At 34.7% G+C, this 23905-nt stretch overlaps 2 protein-coding genes across 2 annotated transcripts; one reads left to right on the forward strand and one right to left on the reverse strand.

Annotated features, from left to right (window-relative positions):
• Positions 1-2590: 2590 nt before the first annotated feature.
• LOC100928372 (olfactory receptor 14A16-like) lies at positions 2591-3663 on the forward strand. Its single transcript, XM_003765289.4, has one exon. It carries the CDS (start codon positions 2647-2649, stop codon positions 3661-3663), a length of 1017 nt encoding a protein of 338 aa, XP_003765337.2. The 5' UTR covers positions 2591-2646.
• Positions 3664-15172: 11509 nt separating this feature from the next.
• On the reverse strand, positions 15173-16102 carry LOC100928117 (olfactory receptor 14C36-like). The gene has a single exon (XM_003765288.1). The coding sequence runs from the start codon at positions 16100-16102 to the stop codon at positions 15173-15175; it is 930 nt and encodes a 309-aa protein (XP_003765336.1).
• Between the last annotated feature and the right edge of the window lie 7803 nt (positions 16103-23905).

Consider the following 23905-nt stretch of genomic DNA (forward strand, 5'->3'; position numbering starts at 1 on the left):
GTCTCAAGCTTGATTCTTTTTGTTCTACAGTACAACTATTTGATTTTACAATTTACATTGTTGTAATGAATCATTATACATGCTGTTTTCTAGATTTTTAGAAGCTAAAATTGACTTTTGGAGGCAACTGTGAAATTTTCGGTGTGAGCATTTTCACCTCAGAAAGGAGAAACTACTACAAATCAAAGCTTGGTTTATGGTTTTGTAATACATATTGATGGACTGACTTTTAATTTTAAAAGGGTTGGAGAAAATTCTAATAATGCAACTTTTCAGAATAATAATAAACTTTCAAATTTGATAGGAGTACATTTTCCCCCAGAGAGACAGTATTTACTACCTGTTTTCTTGGCTCTGCTTGCATCATTTTGCATCTTTTTATGTAAGTATTCCCATCTTTCACATTCACCATTTAAATGGCATTTAATAATCCCATTCATTCTTGCACCAACATTTAGTCAAGCATTTCCACCATTAATAGGCATCTATTTTGACTTTACTTCTTTGTTACAATAAAAAAAAATGTTGCTATCAGTATTTTCTTTGAGATCCATGTCTACAAGAGGGACCACTGGCTCAGAGGAGACAGACATTTCAAATCATTTTAATGTCTTTTTCCTTTCAGGTGACTTGGGTTATACAGAGAGTATGACATTTTGGTGAAACAAAAATCAATAGCAACTGTGAGTTGGCATCTTGGTTCATTAATCCATGCTATTTTCCATCCTGGCAAGATCACCTGTCCATTACTGAGGACTCAAGTTTTGCAAAGAGATTAATTAACTCGAGAATTTACAAAAGGAAAGAAATCAGGATGGTAAAGGACTCTGAATTCATATCATAAGATCAGTTGAAGGACCCAGGGCTATGTAGCCTGAAGAAATATGAGGTAAGGAGATGCTATGCTCGTCTTTGAAAGCTTGGCATTTGGAAGAAAGATTTGGTTTATTTTGACTCTTATAGGAACAAAAAACTTTCTAAAGATTAGAACTACTCTAAAATAGAATGGGTTGCCTCGGGAAGTACAAGGTTTCCTCAGTAGTTGTTCAAATAGTCACTTGACTATTGAATATATTATATATATTGAATATATCACTTGACTGGCTTGTATTGGATATCTTGTGTTCTTTCCATTTGTTAAATGCTATGGTTTCTGGAAGTACTGGGCCAGGAATAAGAAAGATGAGTGCAAATTCTTCCTCCTACACTTTTAGCTATGTCATTAGGGGTAAGGGATTTAACTGCTCTGGTTCTCACTTGTCCTCATCTCTATAATATCTTTCATGGTCCATTTTCCTGTGTTGCTCCTGGTAGGTTAAAGGATAAAACGAGATTCTGTAGGAAATGGCCTGCCCACAAATCCCAGGACAGTGGCCCAGCCTTCAGTGATATGGCCAGTCATGAAGGCTGGTGTGATTGCTCACAGTGCTTTCACATTCTGGGAATAATCAATTCTAATTCTTCCTGTAAGATGGAAGATGAGTGGGTCACACTATATCCCTATGCCCTCTAGATCAATAGGCCCTGCTGGGTGACCTGCTGTTAAATCCTGGGGACTCCTGTGTATTGCCATTGGCTTCACTGTGGCATTTTTAAAATTTTCAAAGCTTTCCTCCTGGACTGCAGTGAAATTCTTTGTTCTCTATGTGATGTCTTCCAATTATGCTAGAAGGACTTAGCTCCTTGAGGCCAGCAATTTTCTTGGTGTTTTCTACTTATATTCTTGATATTTAGTAGTGCTTGGAACATAATAAAAACTTCAGGCAATTCATGACAGCTTGGCCTGAAATCAGGAATATCTTCATTAAATTATGTCTTTAGACACTTATTAGCTTTGGGACACTGGACATGTCACATTCTGTTTGCTTCAGTGTAGTCAAATGTAAAATAGCAACACTATCTCCAAATTTGAAGACTAATTATAAGGAATAAATAAAATAGTATTTGTAATTGAAAGAAGGATGAAGGAGAGAGAGAGAGAGAGACTGACTTCATACAATGGTATAATGCCCTGGCACATACCAGATGCAATATAAATGCTTATTCCTTTCACTTAGTACCTCCCATTTAATGTGCTTTTTACATTTTAAAGTGCTATTTAAATGTTTGTGTTGCCACAAAAAATATTTTGAGTTCATGGTAGCCAATCTCTGGACACCTTCCAGTTTTTTTTCCTAGCCTTTCCTATACATTTTTGGGCTGCATTACAGCTGCACACAATACTTTGGAGAAGGTCTCCTATCATGACTGAAATTCTCCTTTCTCTGGACAATCACTATCTCTCTATTTGTGCATCTTAATATTCTGTACAAATGACCTCTCTGCTCTGATTTACCACATGCCTGATATTCCATTCTCCGTTTTTTTTTTTCAGTCAAAAATTTGATTTCCAAGATATTTTTAAATATTATTTGCAGGGTTTCCTCATGTTCTGCACCACTCTTTTTTGCAAAGAGCAGCCCATCTGTGATTGGAGGAATGAGACACAGTCATTCAAACTCTGCCTGTTGGTGAGCAGTATACATCTTCAACTAAGGGTTGATTCAGAGGATGATTAACTCCTGCATCCAAGCAGAAGCTCAAAAGAATGGAAAAAGTCATGAAAAATGATCTAGGATCAGTATTATAAATTTCAAAAGAAAGCCTATGATTTCCATAGCTCACAGAGCCAAGCTTCAATGTTTTCCTAATCCCCTGCCATTTTTTCTTCTGTATCCTAGGAGGATAATTATGGCCAATCACATGATCATCAAGGACTTCCTTCTTATGAGCTTCTCTGATATCTGGGAGCTGCAGATCTTACACGCTGTGCTTTTCTTTTTGATTTATATGACAGCCCTAATGGGGAATCTTCTCATTATACTTGTCACTACCATGGACCACCACCTTCACACTCCCATGTACTTCTTCCTGAGACATTTGTCTTTCCTAGACCTCTGCTACATCTCTGTCACAGTGCCCAAATCCATCCTTATCTCTCTGACTCACAGCAATTCCATCTCTATTCCTGAATGTGCTACCCAGATTTATTGTATTGTATTGTTTGCGTGTGCTGAGCTGGCTCTGCTGACAGTGATGTCCTATGATCGATATGCAGCCATTTGCTGCCCTCTGCACTATGAGATTCTCATGAACAGAGGAGCTTGTATGCAGATGGCAGCTGCTTCTTGGGTCAGTGGGAGTCTCTCAGGCATGATGCACACAATTGGCACTTTCTCTGCACCCTTCTGTAAAGCCACTGGGCTTGGCCAGTTTTTCTGTGAGATCCCTCATTTGCTCAAACTCTCCTGTTCACAGCCAAATTTTGCTGAAATTGGAACCACACTAATAACTACAATTTTGGGACTTGGCTGTTTTTTCTATATTGTTGTCTCTTACGTTTACATCTTCTCCACTGTTCTAAGGATGCCATCCACAGAGGGCAGATCCAAAGCATTCTTCACCTGCCTGCCCCACCTCATTGTGACCACTGTATTTTTTGCAACTGCTTTTGTTGCTTACATAAAACCTGCCTCTGACACCCCTTCTGTGCTTGACCTGTTGGTGTCTGTGTTCTATGTTGTAGTCCCCCCCACCCTAAACCCTGTCATCTACAGTTTGAGGAACAAGGATATGAAGGTAGCTCTGGCAAAGCTGATGAGTCAGGATCTTCTTTGTTTATAGTAAATATCTTCATTACAAAGGTCTTTTTCTTTTTTAATCTCATATTCCAAGTTGTTATAGTGAGAAGCAAATGAGATAATATTTGGAAAAATGCTTAGCAATACCATTCAGCTATTTATTCTTCAAGATATATGTTGCATTTTCTAGTTGAACTCTAGCAAGGTAGCAAACATTCATTAAATATTTACTATATACAAGGTACTGGGCTAAGCACTGAGAATACAAAAACATACTATCTGCTGTCATGAAGCTTGCTTTCCAGTAGGAGAAGGCAACACATAAACAGGAATGAAAAAGTTGGATGGGTCTGGAAGGTATTCTTTTGGAGGCATGGTCTCACATTTTGGAAAGTCAGTGATTCTGAACACTTTTTAATATGCCATAAGTAGCTTTGATTTCTTCCTCTGGAAACTTTCTATTTTTGGATCATTTATCAATTGGAGAATGGCTCTCATTTCCATAAGTTTGACTCATTGCTTTGTGTATTTACAAGATGAGGCTTTTATCAGAGAAACTGAATTCAAAAATTATATTCACAATTATGATTGCTAACTTCATTTACCTTCATCGTATTTCCCCCATTTATATTATTTTCTTTCTCTCCTTTTATCCTGTCCTTCCCCAAAAGTGTTTTGTCCCCAATCTTCCCTCCCTTCTATGAGCACATCCCCACTTCTCGTATTCCTTTTCCCTCCTACTTTTCTGTGGGATAAGACAGAGTTCTACATCCAATAGATTTTATATATTATTCAGTCTTTGAATCAATTCTGATGAGGGCAAGATTCAAGTAATAACAAAAATTATGTGACTATATCAATAAATTCAGAAAAAATCTTATCAAATACAACACTCATTTCTAATAAAAACACTAGGCACATATGGAACTTTTCTTAAAATGATAAATAATAACTATATAAAACCAAGAGCAAGCATTATCTGTTATGGGGACAAAAGACTCCTTTCCAATGAAAGCAGGAGTAAAATATGGAAATTCATTATTACAAGTATTATTTAATATTGTATTAGAAATGCCAATTATACCAAGGAAACAAGAAAAAAAATCAAAGGGAGAAAGATAGAAAATGAAGAAACAGAAATCGCTCCTTACAGATGATATGATGATATACTTAGAGAATTCTAGAGAATCATTTAAAAGACCAGTTAAAACAATTAACAATTAACAGCAAAGTTCCAAGATGTAAAATAAAACTACATAAATCATCAAAATTTCTGTATATTACCAACGAAACCCAGAAGGAAGAGATCAAAGGAGGGTTTCCATGTAAAAGAACTTCAGACAATACAAAACTCTTGGGATTTCTCTGGCCAAGACCTACCCTGAAATGGATATATGAACAAAATTACAAAATGCTTTTCACACAAATAAAGAAGTCTAACTAATGGAGAAATATTCTTAATGTGGTGTACGCCAAGACAGAATAATAAAAATGACAATTCTACCCAAGTTAATTTACTTATTCATTGCTGTATCAATGAAACTACAATATAATTATTTTACAGAACAACTAAAAAAATGGTAACAATAACAAAGTTCCCTAGAAGAATGACCAGTTAAAATATGAATGGAATCAATGAAAAATGCAAATCAGTGTGTCCCAGGAGTTCCAGATTTTAAAACATTGCAAAGTGGCGATCTTTAAAACAATCTGGTATTGGCTATGAAACTCAATGGTAAATCAGTGGACTATATTAGGCATACAATACACAGTAGCAAATGATTAAAGTAGTGTTTGATTGTTCTCCAGAAGACCTTCCCCCAAAAAACTATACCAACATAAAACAGCAACAATCCACTCTTCACATTTTTGATCCCATGACCATAAATATCTTATAAATTTTTAAGCAATAACCACAACAGCAATTATTACTCTTTAACACCTTAAACAATTTTTAAAATATAATCTTTTTTGTTTGTTTTTTTGCTGAGGCAATTGGGGTTAAATGACTTGCCGAGGTCACACAGATAGGAAGTGTTAAGAGTCTCATACCAGATTTGAACTCAGATCCTCCTGACGTCAGAGCTAGTGCTCTATCCACTGTACCACTAGATGTCCTTAAAAATATAATCTTAATTTTTCTCTCACAACAACTCAGGGATTTAGGAGTTATTATTATTATTATGCCAATTTTATGACTGAGAAGACTGAGACAGACAACAATAAAGTGACTTGCTCAGGATCACATATCTAGCAAGTGTCTGAGGCCTTATTTATACATAGGAATTCCTCATTCTACGGCTAGTGCCCTAATCACTCTAACTGGTTACAGCTGCCTTACAGGTCCTGTTTAATATTCAGGTGAAGTAAATTATTATCTAAGGGAAGTACTATGAATGGCAGGTATTAGGAAAGATCCATGAAGTGTAATGACCCTTTATCCTGCCTTTTTTATATTAGAAACATCTACAATTTGATGAATAGATTATTACTTTTATTCCCAATGAAGATGAAAATTATCTAGTCCAGATTATGGGTTAATCTGACTTTACCAATGCCTTTTTCTAAATTTATGTATCATTTGAGCCATGGAAAAATAGACCAAAACTTAAAATTCTGATCTTAAAGAATGAGTGCAGAAGGAACAAATCATAGACACAATTGATAACTTCATCCAAGAGAATGACAATAATGAGACAACATACTAAAATTTATGGAATGCAGCCAAAGCAGTTCTTAGGGAAAGTTTTATATCTCTAGATTTTTTACTTGCATAAAATAGAGAAAGAGAAGATCAATGAATTGAGGATGCAAGTAAAAAAGCTGGAAAAAGAACAAATAACCCCCTCCGCAAGTAAATACCAAATTAGAAATTCTGAAAATAAAAGGGGAGATTAAAAAAATTAAAGTAAAATAATAAACTAAAACAAAACTAAGAGTTTTTTATGAAAAAATCAACAAAAATAGACAAAACTTTAGTTAATTTTATCAGAAAAAAAGGAAGAAAGAAAATCAAATTGTTCATATCAAAAAAGAAAAGAATAAACTTTCCATCAATGAAGAGGAAATTGGAGCACAAATAGAAACTATTTTGTCAATTTGCCAATAAATATGATAATCTAAGTGAAGTGGATATTTACAAAAAATATTTATTGTCCAGATTAACAGAGGAGGAAACAGATTACTTAAATAAAAGCATTTTAGATAAATTGAACAAGCTATTAATCAACTTCATAAGAAAAAATCTTCAGGGTCAGATGGATTTACATGTAAATTCTACCAAACATTTAAAGGACAATAAATTCCAATATAATGGCAATATCTATCCAGGACTATCTTTTTTCTAGAACTATCTAAAATTTTAAATGTGACATTTATTAAGCATCTGTTGTGTGGTGAATGTTGTGATATGCCCTGGAGTAAAGGCAAAAATAAATTAGAGATGATTCTTGTCATTACCTAGATGCTGGGCCTGGAGTCAAGAAGACTCATCTCCATTAGTTCAAATATAGTCTCAGACACTTATGAACTGTGTAATGCTGGGCAAGTCAATTAACATTTTTTGCTTCAGTTTTGTCCTCTGTAAATGAGTTGGAAGAAACAGAAAACCATTCCAGAATCTCTGCCAAGAAACTCAAAGGATCACAAAGAGTCATACATAATTGAAAACTGAATAGACAACAACAACGTGCCCCCACAGAGCATTTAGTCTGTTTATGTATAGGAGATAGACCTAAATTTAATACAAAAATATAAAAGAGATAATTTGTGACATAAAATTCTGAAATGTTTGGAAGTCACAGTCCATTGTTAGATTGAAAGAATTCAAGGAAATTTTCTTGTAGTCACAAGACTTCATTACACCAAAAAATGAGAGACTATTAGATCCTAGTAATTGGAAAAAAAACTTGGGAAAGCTTTTTACACTTAAAGTTTGGGGTGTAATTAACAAGCTAATGGCCTATAAGATTGTAAGTTGGAAAAAAAAGAGAAGGAAGATCATAATTTGGGAAGGAGACCAATAAGAGTTTTTACAAAAAGACAAATTAAAAAGTCAGGATGGGATTCTACAGGGGAAATAAGAAATAATAGAGAGGAGGTCTTTATTGCTCCACATTTCTAAGCTAGGTATGCAGTTTAGAGTAGACCCTAGACTGTGACCCATCAATTCTAGGGAGGAAGTTCTTAGAAATGAAGCAAACCTAACTGGCAGAAATCCCATTTAGGAGCTAGAAAATAAAGAAACTTGATTTAAACTTTTTTAATGAAAGAGCTATTTCTTAATTGCCTATTATGAATAAGTCATTGTGCCAGGCACTGCAGAGGAGAGAACAGGAGAGAAGAGGAGAGGAGAGGAGAGAAAGAGAGAGAGAGGAGAGGAGAGAGGAGAGGAGAGGACAGGAAGAGAGAGAGAGGCAGACAGACAGACAGACAGACATACACAGAGAGAATTTAAATTCAGTAAAGGTATATGATATTTACCCAGAAAAGTAAATACAAGATTATTAGGGAAGGGCAATGGCATAAAGTAGCAGCTGGGGAGATGTGGGAAAGAGAAGGGGGACCTGAATTAGGCCTTGAAGTGAAGACAAGTATTTGGAAAGGCCAAGGATCCAGGAAGAGGGTGAGAGGAAGGGAGGGGAGAAAAATTTGAAACATAAGGTTTTGCAAGGGTGAATGTTGAAAACTATCTTTTCATGTATTCTGAAAATAAAAAGCTGTTTTTAAAAAAGATTATGTTATGATCAACTATGATGGACTTGCTTTTCTTTTCAACAATGAGGTAATCCAGGCCAATTTCAGCAGATTTGTGATGGAGAGAGCCATCTGCATCCAGAAAAGATGATGGGAACTGAATGTGGATTATGACATAATATTTTCACCTTCTTGTTGTTTATTGCTTGCTTTTTGTTTTCTTTCTCATTTTTTCCTTTTTTAATCTGTTTTTTTTTTCTGGTGCAGCATGATAGATATGAAAATATGCATAGAGGAATTGAACATATTTAATTGGATTGCTTGCTCTCTAGAGGAGGAGAGAGGGAAGGGGGAGAAGATTTGGGATGCAGGGTTTTGCAGGGGTGAATGTTGAAAACTATCTTTGCCTGTATTTTGAAAATAAAAAGCTAGTATTTAAAATTAGTTTTATTCTTGACTTTTGTTTTTATAGCCCAATATTTTTTGATATGCCCTATATCCATTGGGCTCAGCCCTATTATAAAGTCTGATTGAATAATTGAAGTAGTGAATGAATCTGACAGAGTAGACATTCCAAAGGTGTGATCCTTCAAATTTCCAATATTTTTTATTATCTGTTCTCCAGGAAGTATTATATGGAAAGTTCTTGATGAAACCAATCCACATCTTTATGATGTCTGTTATTTAGGTATTGACTGAACAGCACACATTTTATTAAACAGTTTAGAAAAGGGACAGTCTGAAGCCTCCCCCTACCCTGCCCCCCTAGAAACACACACATACACACACACACACACACACACACACACACACAATATATCAGGGTTAAATGAATTTTATATCTGATCATAACAATTTAAAGGTCACCTAACCTCAACAATCTCTTATTTTGTACTTACTCTTAGGTTTATCTTCTTTTTCATTGTAGTAAGTTTATTTATTTTTAATACACATTTCTTTATGATTTCAAGTAGGTTTTTCGATGATTTTCTAGGATTCTGTAAGTATATCATCATATCATCTGCCTATTTCCTCATTGCCTAGTCGAATTCCTTTAATTTCTTTTTCTTTTCTTACTGCTAAAGCCAACATTTCTAGTACAATGTTGAATAATAATGGTGAAAATGGGCATCCTGATTTCACCCCTGATCTTATTGGGAATGCATCCATCTTCTCTCCAATAGAAATAATGTTTGCTGTAGGTTTTAGATAGTGCTTGTTATTTTTAAGGAAAGCTGCCTTTAACCCTATGCCCTCTAGTGTTTTTAATAGGAATAGGTGCTGTATTTTTTCAAAAGCTTTTCTGTATCTATTGAGATTATCAAATGATTTCTATTGGTTTTGTTGTTGATATGAATAATTATGGTAATAGTTTTCCTGATACTGAACCAGCCCTGCAATCCTGATATAAATTCTACTTGTTCATAGTGTATTATGCTGCTGATAAACTGCTGTAATCTCTTTGCTAATATTTTATTTAAAATTTTTGGATATAGAGATTGGTCTGTAATTTATTTTCTCTGTTTTTGCCCTTGCTGTTTTTGATATCAGTGCCATATTTGTGTCGGAGAAGGAATTTGGAAAGTATTCCTTTTTTACTTATGTTTTAAAATAGTTCACATAGTATTGAAATTAATTGTTCTTTAAATATTTGGTAGAACTCATTTGTGAATCCATCTGGCCCTGGAGATTTTTTCTTAGGCAATTCATTAATTACTTGTTCAATTTGTTTTTTCTACAATGGTTATATTTAAATATTTTTTTCCTGTTCTATAAACCTGGGCAATTTATAATTTTGTAAATATCCCTTTCAATTAGATTGTCAGACTTGCTTCCAAAGAGTTGGGCAAAATATTGCTTTAATTTCTTTTTCATTGGTGGTGAGTTCACCTCTTTTGTTTTTGGTGCTGGTGATTTGGTTTTTTCTTTCATCTCTGTGTCAAATGTGTTTCTTGTAAACAACACATTGTAGGATTCTTGTTTTTAATCCCCCCACTATTTGCTTTCATTTTATGGGAGAGTTCACCCCATTCACATTAACAGTCATAATTATCAGATCTATAAATGATGAGGGGATCAATGACCAGTGAATCCATCTATATTTGCTCATACCATATAAACTTGAAAGACTCTACCACAGGATGAGTACAAATGGTTCATATGACCAATTAGCCAGGAGATGTCTCTAAATTTGCACATCTCACATTGCTTAAACTTAAGAAAACATTGGCAATGCAGGTTATTATTAAAAGTATAGGTATATACATTTTTCTGGTTGGCTATTGTTAAGCATTTTCCAGAACATCACTGTATTGTTCAATAAAAATTGCTTGAGATCAAGCAGCTATTGCAGTAGGACATGAAATTATTAAGAGATCAGAGGTCTTATGAATTTGGCTGATAATAATTAATAATAATAATAATAATTGGCTTTTATTTAGTGTGATAAGGTTCACAAAGTGATTTACAGTATCAAATTATCACATTGACCCTTATAACTTTAAAGTCCAAAAGTTTATATAAACATACTTATTTTGCCTAAGCAAGATGATTACTAGGTCTGTATCCCTAAGATATTAAAAAAAAAAACAGAAAATAAAATGGCTTAGGTGTACAAAAATATTTATAGCAGGTCTTTTGGTGGTAGCAATAGAAAAATTGAGGGGATGTCCATCAATTGGGAGCTGGCTAAATAAGTTGTCGTATATGGTTATGGTGGAATACTATTAGTATTTAAGTAATGATGAGCAACATGATAAAAAAAAATTCTATTCATACCCAGAGAAATAACTGATGGTATCTGAATGCAGATTGGGGCATACTTCTTTATTTTTCTTGAGTTTTTTTTTTTGGTCTATATTTTCTTTTCTAACACGATTATTATGGAAATACTTTGCATAACAACACACATATAATGTATATCAAATTGCTTGCATTCTCAATAGAGATGGGGTGGAGAGGCAAGAGGGAAAAGAATCTGCTACGCAAAGTTTTTTAAATGAATGTTAAAATTGTTTTTACACACAACTAGGGAAAAATAAAATACTAAATTAAGAAATAATGAATAGGCTTTTAGAAATTTAAAAAGACTAACATGAACTGATGGAAAGTGAAATGAGCAGAACCAGAAAATCATTGTACACAGTAACAGCAGTATGATATTTTATTATGAATAACTTAGCTATTCACAGCAATACAATGAGCTAAGACATTTCTTAGAACTTAGGATAACAGGTTCTGTCCATCTTCAGAGAACTAGTAGAGTCTGAATGAAGATCAAAAATACTTTTTCTTTGTTTTCTTAATTTTTCTTGGGGATGGTCTATGTTTTCTTTCACAGAATGACTTACATGAAAATGTATTTTGCTTATTTCCATATGTACAACCTATGTTAAATTGCTTGCCTTCTCAATGATGGGGAGAGAGGAGAGATGAAAAGAATTTGGAACTCAAATTTTGAAAAGAATGTTAAAATTGTTTTTACATTTAATTGAAAAAGAATAAAATATTAAATAAATTGTAAAAAAATTACATCTGGCCATAATGATTGTTATATCCATAAATATACTACTTTGAAATCTAATTGAGGATACTGGCTGACAATGGGAAGCACAGCAGCAAGGATTCACAAGCAATTATATTAATTAATTGTATTAATTAGCATATAGGATGATCTCTAGAGGCCTAAGAAAAGTAGGAGATACTTGCCTGTCTGGGAATCTAAGTTTCTAGTGTAATTGTAAGTTGGGGAAATAGTTCCATAAGGGTTACTATAGTCTAAAAATTCTGTGTCACCTTGCTTTCTCTCTTATGTAGTCTCTTTGCTCTAATACTCTTATTTCCAGCTATGTGAAAAATAGACCACTGAATCTAGAGCACTCAAATTTAGCCTAAGAAACCTATAATCTACTTGATTTTGTGCAAGTCACTTAATCTCTTTGCCTCAGTTTCCTCAACTATAAAATCAGTGTAATAATAGCACTTACCTCACAAAATTGTTGTGATGATCAACTGTGATAATATTTGTAAAACAAGTAGTATGTAGTTAGTACTTTATAAATTCTAGCATCATCAGCAACAATTTAGGGGTTGTATTATATTACTGAATCATTTCTTGGTTTTTTTCTTATAAACTGTTTCTTATTTTTGTGGAAATATATATGCAGTTTTTATCCTCTTATTTCATCTTTAAAGTCTTAGTCTGAATTATCAAACTCTAGGAAAATAAATTCTTTTGAGTTTTTAGATGTCTTATCTTTCCCCATTTGGGAATCCAGTTATTTCAGTATTTTCTATTTATTTCAAGCCAGTATCTAACCATCATTTTTTTTTTCATTTGAGACAAAAGTAGAAATGGAGTTTGTGGGGAAAAGTGGATTGTCTTTAAGAGATCTAGCAGTAATAGGGTGCAAAATTCTCAAAGTAAAGAAGCTTATTATCATGGAGTTCAAGGCTGAATGGTGAAAGGGGAAAACTAATGCAAAAAAGCTAAACAATATATCAATCAGTATACACACATGTGTAAATCTAGGTATCTCTCTTTCTAAACACACACACACACATACACACACACACACACAAAACATATAGATACTTATATTGTGTTATAGTCTATATTTTCTATATATTTATATAGTCTATTATTTTCTAGCTCCAACCTGCCATCTATTTAAAGAAGAGGAGATGTATTTTATTATTCTTCTTTGGAGACAAGTTTGGCTACTGTACACAGTGTTCTATTATATTGTTTGTTCTATTATATTGTTTCCATTTAGCTTGTTATAGTCTTTGTACATGTTTTATTCCAAGTTATGTTCAAATACCACAGATACTTACCAGTTCTGTGACCCTGGGCAAGACCTTTAATGACTGCCTATCTCAGTTTCCTCATCTATAAAATGATCTGGAAAAGGAAATGAAGGATCACTATGTCTTTACCAAGAAAATCCTAACTGGGGTCACAAAGAGTTGGACATTTGGGGCAGCTAGGTGGTATAGTGGATAGAGCACTGAAGTCAGAAGGACCTGAGTTCAAATCTGATCACAGACATTTAATACTGCTTAGCTGTCTGACTCTGGGCAAGTCACTGAACCCCAATTGCCTCAGAAAAAAAGCGTTGGACATGACTGTTACAACAGCAACAATCATTTTTAAAAATTTATTTATTGAACAAAATAAAATAAGAAAAAAATAGAATGAATAAAGAAAGATAGAAAAGGAAAATAAAAAACAAAACAGAAGTTTGTCATGTGTCCAGTAGAATATTGGGAGGATTCAAAATATATAACAATTTTCATTTCAAGAAAGCATATATAATAGTAGAAGAAATTATATTCATGAGGGCCCATTTTTTCTTTGTTTCATTATAGGTTGTTCTTTGTCACATTTTTTAGTTTTATTTTTCTCCCTTTCAGCCTCCCCACTTCCCCCAAGCAGTCTATAGTTAAGCATAGATATATTTATATATACATGTATAAATGTGCGCCTACACATGTACACACACACATACACATATATTTATACATATACACATACATAGAACTACTTGCATACATATAAACATATATTCAGACATACCCACATACCCACATATATAAGTGAATTTACTCATATATAAACTTACATCTAAAACAATATTAATATGGCTGCCATATAAAGTAGATTTCTCTCTTGATTGAATCTTTAAGATACTTTTTCTAAGATCAATCATTATTAGCTCTATTTTTTACTAATAAATTCTACTCCTGATCCTTGTTGTAGTGTTTGTGTACATCCCTTCTTTCCTATGCTTGCTAACTCTTGCTACTTTTATTCTGGTCCTTAATATGCCTCATTTAAATTTTTTCTGTTTAGCCTTGTCTTTATTTTTTTTTGGGGGGGGAGGGTGTTGGTGGTTGTGATCCACAGTTTATTTTTTAATAGCATTTTATTTTTCCCAATACATATAAAGATGTTTTTCAACATTCATTTTTTTCTAAAACTTTGTGTTCTAAATTTTCCTCCCTCCCTCTGTTATCTCCTCCATCCCCAAGACATCAAATATGGGTTAAATATATAATCTTGTTACTGTGTAAATGTTCTTCTGGTTTTGCTCACTTCACTCAACACCAGTTTATGCAGGTATTTTTTTTTCTGAAATCAGCCTGCTTATCATTTCTTATAAACCAATACTCCATTACCTTCATACACCATAATTTATTCAGCCATTCACCAATTGATGATCATCCCCGCAATTTCCAGTTTCTTCCAACTACAAAAAGTTGCTACAAACATTTTTGCACATATGAGTCCTTTTCCCTTTTTATTATCTTTTTGGGATACACACCCAGCACAGAGACTACTGGATCAAAGGATGATGCTCAGTTTTATAGCCCTTTGGGCATACCTCCAAATTGCTTGGGAAGAGGAGATTTCAGAGGGTTTAGTGGAAGAATAAGCAAAATTATTATCCCTGCCTTCACATTCTAATGGGTTACATTCTGATAATGAGAGAGCATGTTAATGACTAATTACAAATAAGATATTGACAAGTTAACAAAACAAACAAAAGTCAATAGTAATGAGGGAGGTGAAAAGGAAAGACTTCCTGTAGAAAATGGGATTTGTACTTCCACTTGGAGGAAGCTAAGGAAGCCATAAGGCATAAATGAGAAGAAGGGGTATTCCAGGAATGGGGGATAATCAATAAAAAAATGCCCATAATCAAGGGATGGATTGTTGCTTAGGAGGAACAGCAAAATAGGCACTGCCATTGAATCATAGAATATATAAAGTGAAAAGTGTAATAAATATAAGTGTTTATTTAAAATGTAAGGAGACTGAAAAGCTTAGGGAGGGAAATAGTTTTTGTTGGCTTCTAGGAAAAAATATTTCTGTTTACTACTCTTTGCACAGCCTCCTTTATCTGTTTATTCCTTAGACTGTATATGATGGGATTCACAAAGGATGGTATTACAGAATAAAACACAGAAAGAACCAGATCTTCAATGGATGCAGAAATTGAAGATGGCCTAAGGTACACATAAAAGCTTGAAATCAGAAACACTAGTACAACAATGATATGGGTGATGCAGGTGGAAAAGGCTTTTCTTTGGTCTTCTTTCACTGGAAACTTCAGCACGGTGGAAAATATGCGAACATAAGAAGCAATGATGAAGGCAAAGCAGCCACCCCTAACCCCCATTCCAGTGACAATTATAAGTATTTCATTACTGAAGGTCTCAGAACAAGAGAGTTTGAGTAAAGAGGGGATGTCACAGAAGAACTGTTGGATCACATTAGATCGACAGAAAGGCAGTCGAAATGTGTAAGCAGTATGGAACCCTGCATACAGGAGGCCAGTGAGCAAGCTGGTCAAGGTCATCTGCATGCAGACTCGGGGATTCATGATCACTGTGTAGTGGAGTGGGTGGCATATGGCAACATAGCGATCATGGGCCATGATGGCAAGGCAGGTCAGCTCCACATATACAAAGAAAACCATAAGGAAGATCTGGGCCACACACTCACTCTTTGAGATAGTCCTGCTATTCAACAGGGAGTTAGTAGATGCTTCAGGAAGAGTAACAGTTATGTAGCAAGCATCCACAAGGGACAGATTCCTAAGGAAAAAGTACATGGAAGTATGAAGATGTCTGTCAACAGTAGTAACAATAACAATCAGCAGATTCCCCAAGATGGTAGCCAAGACAATCAGTAGGAAAAGCAAAGAATATACGATCTGCAGTTCTCGAATATCAGAAAACACCATGAGGATAAATTCACTCACAAAAGTCAAGTTAGACATTTCCTGAACCTTTTATCTAGTGACCTAGAAAGCAAAGGAGAAATATATTTAAAAAAATGAAGACTTTATAATTTGTATTATTCTTGGTACATAAGACTTTTTGAATAATGTATTGGGTCTTTAGGGAGGCAAAAGATTATTAGACATTGCCTTTTCTTCAATACATTAAGGACCTGAGACTTCACTCTCTGGTGTGGATGATCCTCTAATGACCCAGATAAAAATCCATCTTTGATAGGAAAACATCAATCATCTTCATCTTTTGAGATCTTACTGTTGTGTAGCTGACCAAATGAAAGCCTTTTCTATGCAATACAGTTGTTTTCACTCAGCAGATATGTAGTCCTTTCCTGATCCCATTCTTAAAATCATTCTGGGTTATACCTGATAATAGAGTATTTGAGTATTCATGATCACCTTCATATCATGATGAGCCAGTGAAAGTAAATATTAATGGACTCCAGGTATCTAGCTGACATGGTGAATAGAGAATTGGGCCTGGAGTTAGGACGTCCTGAGTTTAAATCCAGTCTCAAACACTTTTCAGATATAGGATCTTGAACAAGTCACATAATCACTGTTAGCTTCAGTTGTCCTGACTATGAAATGGGAGCAATAATACCAACTATTTTCTATGATTTTTAAAAGGATCAAATTAAATCATATTTGACCACCACATAGTAGATATTATATAAATTATAGCTATTATGTTTGCTTAAATTTTTATTCACATGAAAATTTTCCAGTAAACACATTCTTCATACAAGATGCCAAGATGACATATATCTTGGTAGAAATCTCTTTTTATGCATAAGAAGTTTGCAGGACTCAAATTATCACCATTATAGGGTTTTGGTAAAGTTTAAATTAAAATCATTCTTGAACATTTTTTATTTTCAGATCCCCTTGATTTCCCAATGTATTCCTCCACTATTATTCTCCTGGAAAGAATTCCTTTAATACATTTAAAAATTAGTAAGAAAAAACATCAACAACGATGAAACAAAAACAGAAACAAAAACCAACATTGAAATAGCCTAGCATTACATGAAGACTACTATCTCTATAGATTCTCCCCTTTGCAAGAAAGATGAGGAAGAGATAGTTTTTTTCATTTTGAGGTCAAGTTTAGTAACAACTTCCAGCATTCTATGTGGATAAATTTCTTTCCATTTTCATTGTTTTAGTCATTACACATATTGTTTCTTTAGTTCTACTTATTTAACATCTTTTCCTTCAGCTTATATGACTTTACTCAATTCTGTTTTGTTCATATTCATAATTTATAATAGAGTAACATGCCATCCTATTTGTGTACCCCAATTTGTTTAGCCATTCCCTGATTAATTGATAAGGATTTTGTTTATAGATTTTGCTACAACAAAAAGTGTTGCTACAAATTTTGGGTGTCTATGAGACCTTTTTTTGATCATTGACCACTTTAACAATGTGTCTATGAATGAGGTCTTTTTGTAAAAGGATATAGATATTTGGTGACTGTCAAAGAATACTTCCATATTACTTTTCAGAATGGTTAGACCGATTGAATTGAAATTTCAGAATGGTTGGAACAAATTGAGTGTGTTAGATGAAGTTACTAGAAATAAAAATGTTCTGCTGTAATCAATTTTTGGAAAATAAGGCATTTAACCTAAGTTAAGTGAAATAAGATTATTAAGAATATAATTTTAGTAAAGGTTATTTACACCAGGGTCTATGCATTAAATACATTATTTTCTAGAATAAATGTCTATTGATTCTATCTCCCCCTCCCTTCCCTTTCTCCCTTTATTTCTGTTTGTTTTTCTTTCTCTCTGTCTCCAAGAACTAATGTGCCTATTCCATCATATCTACCTATTTGCATCCTGGATTTTCCAATTTTATCATTAGTTTCCAACATTTCTCATAGCCATCTGCTTTCGTTTATTCCCAAGGTCACAATACTAGCTTAACTGCTCATTCACTCTTACCTGGAGACTGCAGTAAAACTCCCTATTGGTTTTAAGGGATTTAGGGTAGCTTCTTCATCTAGTTCAGGAGACTCATGGTACCTTCCTTATCTAGTGCATTTTCTTCATGGCCACAAAGGTGATTCCCTGAAAATCCAAATCTAGTCACTTGTTTTTCCAATTCCCAAATGTTTAGTGGTTTTCTATGACTCCTAGGAAAAATGCAAATCAAGCTGCCAGATATTTAAATTCTTTCACAATCTGGCATATCCCTGATTTCTGGCATTCCATATTCTTTTTAAATTGCCCTGTATTTCCTGAACAGTGCATTACATTTGACCATGCACAATTCCCTTCATTGTAATTTACATATCATAGATTGCCTAATTTCCCTCAAACTCAGGTCAGGTGCCATCTCCTAGATGAGGCCCTTCTTAAAGTTCTCTTCCTTCAGTTTTCCATCCTTGCTCCCCACAACAGAAGATACTTTACATTTACTTGGTATATATTTGCTTTTATCCTTCCATTCCTTTCCTTCCTTTTTTTCTTCTCTTCTTTCATTCTCTTCTTCCTCTCTTCCTTACTTTCTTTTTTTCTTTCCTTCCTTTCTTCCCTTTCCCCCTTCCTTATTCCCCTCCTTCCTTCCACTTTTTCTTCCTCCCTCTCTTCCTTTATTCATATCCTTCTGTATTCCCTTCTTCCTTCCTTCCTCTTTTTCTTCCATCCTCCTTCTCTTCCTTCCTCTTCCTCTCTTTTCTCCCTCATTCCCCCTTTCTACCTCTTCCTCTGTCTCTGTTTCTCTGCTTTTTTTCTCTCTCTCCTTGCATCTTCCTCTGTTTGTTGGTGTATATTTCTTTCTTTCTGTTACACTTTTTCTAATTTTTCCTCCCTTTTCTTCTTTACTTTTCAGTCTCCATCTTCCTATCATTCTCTTTCCCTCTGCCTCTCTTTCCCTCTCTTTTCTTCCTTTATCTAGGCCTGTTTGTATCTGATTTTCTTTGTTGCTTTCTCTCTCTTTTAATTTCTACTCTAATTGGAAGTGTAGCTGCCACTCATAGGTCCATTCTCAATACAATATCAGTATAGAAGTTTACCGTGTTATTGTCCAACTTGGTATGCCCAACCCTAGGTCACCTTTACCTCCCTGTAGTTCAGAAATCTTGTACTCATGTTTATACATCTACTTTGACCTTTCCAGTATCATGAACTGCAGGAGAACATCACCCCACTTGGTGTATTTTATATCTAATAGTTTCAACTTCTTTCCATCTCTCATATGGCACTCCAGTTGACCCTGTGTGACATTCTTGTCTTATAACACTAAATATGTGAAACACTAGTGTAGTGCCCCTGAGCTCTGGGCTGGGAGTCATTAACACTCCATTTTGATGGGTTCAAATCCCACCTCAGACATTTAACAAACTCTGTAACCCTGAGTACATTAACTCTATTTGCCGCACATTCCTCACATCTGTAACATGAGCTGGAGAAGGAACTGGCTAACCACTCTAGTATCTTTGTCAGGAAAATCCCAAATGGAGTCATTAAGAATAGTCTTCCTGACTTTAGTTGTGTGCTATACCACCAAGCTGTCTTGCATATGAAGCAGGGTTTCCTAACCTTTTTCCATTCACAACCCTTTTTCACTCAAGTAATTTTTACATGACCTTGGATACATGGCTATATAAAAAAGTGTAGAGATTAAACATTTACTGATAATAAATAATAATTTCATGATTCTCACATTCAGTTATAAGACCCTTTATGGAGGTTGAGGTCCATAGTTTAAGAAGCTGGGATATAAAAGCATAAATGTGTAGATTCAGGGAATAAAACCTGATGTTCATCTAGACTAAGAAAACTTAGAAATCATTTCAATAATGTATTTATTGTATGTTATCTGTGTACATAGATATGTGTGCATATTAATACGAGTGTTGCAATATATTGTAACATAAGCATATGCAAAATATACTTGCATAAACAGTATACATGTGAGCATATTCAAAATAAGTTCCAGATGTTTTTCTTTCAAGTTAATGGCCTATCTTTTCAATAAATTCCATACTTGACTTTCCTAACTCAACAACATAGAACTCTTTGAGCATCTTTCTCCCTTTCACTGTATCCTAACATTGCTGATATTGATTTTATTTATACACCAACCCATGGAACCACTATATAATTAGTTTGACTTAAGGGAGTAGTTCAGCAAAAGAACTGTTTTGAAAGTTGGCAACCAGATTGATAGGCTGATAAAGAGATAAACCAGACCTATGATTTTATTGCTGTAATGAAATCCTGGTGAGAAAACATTATCTAGAATTGCAAATCAGCACTTTTCTGCAAGTCGGTCTGCGAATTGCCTGGGACATTGGGAAATTCATGCCTTCCCTGGGTCAAACTGCTGGTTATGCCTGAACCTACTTCTTTTGAATTCTGAGACCCAAGAACTATTCATCATGCCAAAATGTCATAGGGAAAGTGAGATTGATGACTCTGCAACTCTGCCTCACTTAAATCTAATTCCTTTATCAGTTGACATCATGATGTCATTAGTTCTCCTCAAAAACAAACAATAATAATAATAAAGATTATTGTCATAAGAATAGTGATATCTACTAATACATTATGTACACATACTTGTCTAAACAAATATACCTTCAGGTTTGCATAAGCATATGTATATACAAATGCATATTAATATGTAAGGAGTAGTATCATGGCATAGTAGAGAGGTAACTTTGGATCTGGAAGATCTGGGTTAAAATATGGCCTTTTTCGCATCTTGATTGAGTAAGACTACAAGGCAAGAGTTTCAACCTCTCTGTGCTTCAATAATTTTCATATTAGGTACTGATCTACTTTAGCAAAGGGGACTCAACACTACAAGAACTCCTTTACTATGAGATCATAGCTTTTGCGACCTACAACCAGAAAAAAGTATATGTTTTTAAAAGTAAAAAAAGTAAAAAGTATATGTTTTTAAAAAGGAAAGCAAGGAAAGGAATAGAAATAAAAATAAAATCATTCTATGCATACTTACTTGTTCTTTTTCCACATAAATTAACAGGGATTCCTGCTGTTAGCTTCTCTCATGACTTGTGGTGTTTCAATTTCATAAACATCATCTCCTCATTGTAGACACAAAGATTCAGGAATTTCTCAAGAGAGGTAGGAGATTCTTTGAGCTCCTATACTGTCTCAATACAATCATGATATTCTGATTGGGCTAGAATTCCACTCTTGGAAAGCTGCCTGTTTTACTGCTGCCACTGCCTTCAGGGACATTATCCCTGATGTCCAACTAGACTCAGAAAATTCAGAAATAGTTTCAAGAAGATAATTGTATCTGGGTGGAAAGAAAAAAAAATAACTCATACCCTGAGATTTAGATTTAAGTTTCCAGAAATATCAATGCATGTTATTATTCAGCCTTTTCAGTGATGTTCAACTTTTCATTCCCAATGGGAGTTTTCTTGGGAAAGATCCTGGAATGGTTTGCCATTTACTTTTCCTGATCATTTTATACATGAGGAAATTGCGGCAAGCAGAGTGAAGTGACTTCAGACTTTCTCTACCATGCCCCCTAAATGGATAATTCAGCACACACTTTTGACTTTCTTTTTGTGTCGTGTCGTCTCCCATTAGAGGGCAAGATCTTTGGGGACAGTAACCGTCATTCTTTATTCTTTTTTTTTTCCTGAGGCAATTGGGGTTAAGTGACTTGCCCAGTTGGGCAGTGTCAGCTGGGAAGTGTCAAGTGTCTGAGGCCAGATTTGAACTCAGATTCTCCTGACTTCAGGGCTGGTGCTCTATCTACAGTACCACCTAGCTTCTTTATTCTTTATCCCAGCTCTTATCACGGTGCCTGACACACCATAAGCACTTAATAAATTCTTACTGAATTGACATGACTGAATTCACTAAAATGAGATGAGTACTGAGGTCTCTTCCACCTCTCAAATTGTATTATTCTTTTTTCTATTCCTATTTGTCCTATGTGACAAATGCTTCTGGAAAGAGTATGACAATCAATTTTCCCATTGTTTTACTCATCATTCTTGACTTTCTCAAATCAAAACACTCCTTCCTGACCCTCATGCCCCTAATTTGTGTTGTCTTCCCCTGTTAGAATATAAGTTCCTTGGGTACAGAAACTATCTTGATTTTTTTATTTATATCTTCAGTATTTAGCATAGTGTTTTTGACACATAGTATGTACTTAATAAATACCTTTTAATTCAACTATTCATTTTGTACAATTTAAAATACATATTGCTATATATCTCTGAATCTGTCATATTCTTCATTTCTTATGGGACAATATTCTATTACCTGTTTACTGAGAGGGTATGTCCTTGATTATTCTGATAAGCAGGGCCCATATAGACTCATTCACATACAGAAACGTTATTACTTCTGACCTTCTTATTTCTATTCTTCCCTATTGTAGGTGAGGGAGTTTGGGTGATAGAACAGAGGGACTGTGACCTTATGTCTTCTGAGACGTCAGAAGAATTGAGCTGCTAGAGGTCCAGGGATGATAGTCTATGCCAATATTTGCATTTCACCATTTTGATAAAGAGTAAAGACTCCAGTGGGCCACTGAACTCAAAATTTCATTAGATTGATGGCAACCAGGAGGGAAAGACTCACTTAACAGCTACTTGATATGTGGAAGGGTACTTGGTAGGAATGAAAGTTTGTAATAATTGCATTAAGCATCTGGAGACAAATGAAACACAACTTTTTTCTCCTCCACATGATAAATCACTCAAATATCTAAAGGTAGCTAGACATCTTGCCTTCTCTTCTCCAGGTTAAGTTTCCCCAGTTGCTTTCCTCTTCACTGTGCTGGCTTCCCTCCTCTGGACACTCATCAACTTAGTTCTCTTGGGGCTTGATGCCTAAGACAGAACATAACACTCCAGATGAGGTCTGAGAAGATCAGAGAACAGTAGGGTGATCACTTTCCCATCATCCCCAATTCCTGGAAGTTTCATCATTTTTAATGGAGTCAAGATGTCATTCATTATATTTGGGAGTTGCCACAACATAATGCTAACATGCTGAGATATGAAAGACAGAAGTCATATTCAGACAAAATACTCCAGGAGGGCTTGGTAGTCACAATGGTAAAGAAAGTAGTGAGTGTGGAGATAGTTTTTTTTTTCTTTCTTGTCCCCCAAAAAACCATGTGTCATTAAGGGATGGTTCTCCTCTTACTTTAATACAGCTGACAAATGATCATCAAGATCTTGTGAAACAGCATCCCAAGAGGTAAAGTCTATTAGCTGAAAAACCAGGACTTAAGATTTTGTACCATTTAAATAGACTGGATATTTTTCTAACAACAAGCTTAAATTTGCTTCTTTGTAGCTTCCACCCATTACTGTTTTCTCTTTGGAGCCAAATGGAAGAGACCTTATCCCTTGCCTACATGAGAAATCCATCAAATACCTGGACAGCTACATCACTTTCCTGTCCCCACTGTTTTCTCTCCTCTAAGTTATTTTCCCAGTTTCTTCCAGTGATCTTTGGATGACATGGACCAAAGGCTCTATATCATCCTTGCTACCCTCCTGTGGACACTCATCACCTTATCAGATCTCTTAGATATTGGTACCCAGAATTAAACACAACACTACAGATGAGATCTGATAAAGACAGAGGACAGTGAAATGATCATTGCCCCTACCCCCATTCCTAGATGCTTCATCTGTCTTGATGTAGACATTAGGTGTCATTACATTTGAGGGCTTCTACATCACTATATCGACATACTGAGATTTTAGTACCTGAAAACTCCCAGATCTCTTTCAAAACTATTGCTATTATTGGGAAATACACC

The sequence above is a fragment of the Sarcophilus harrisii genome, chromosome 3, assembly GCF_902635505.1.
Source record: "Sarcophilus harrisii chromosome 3, mSarHar1.11, whole genome shotgun sequence".
Taxonomy (NCBI): domain Eukaryota; kingdom Metazoa; phylum Chordata; class Mammalia; order Dasyuromorphia; family Dasyuridae; genus Sarcophilus; species Sarcophilus harrisii.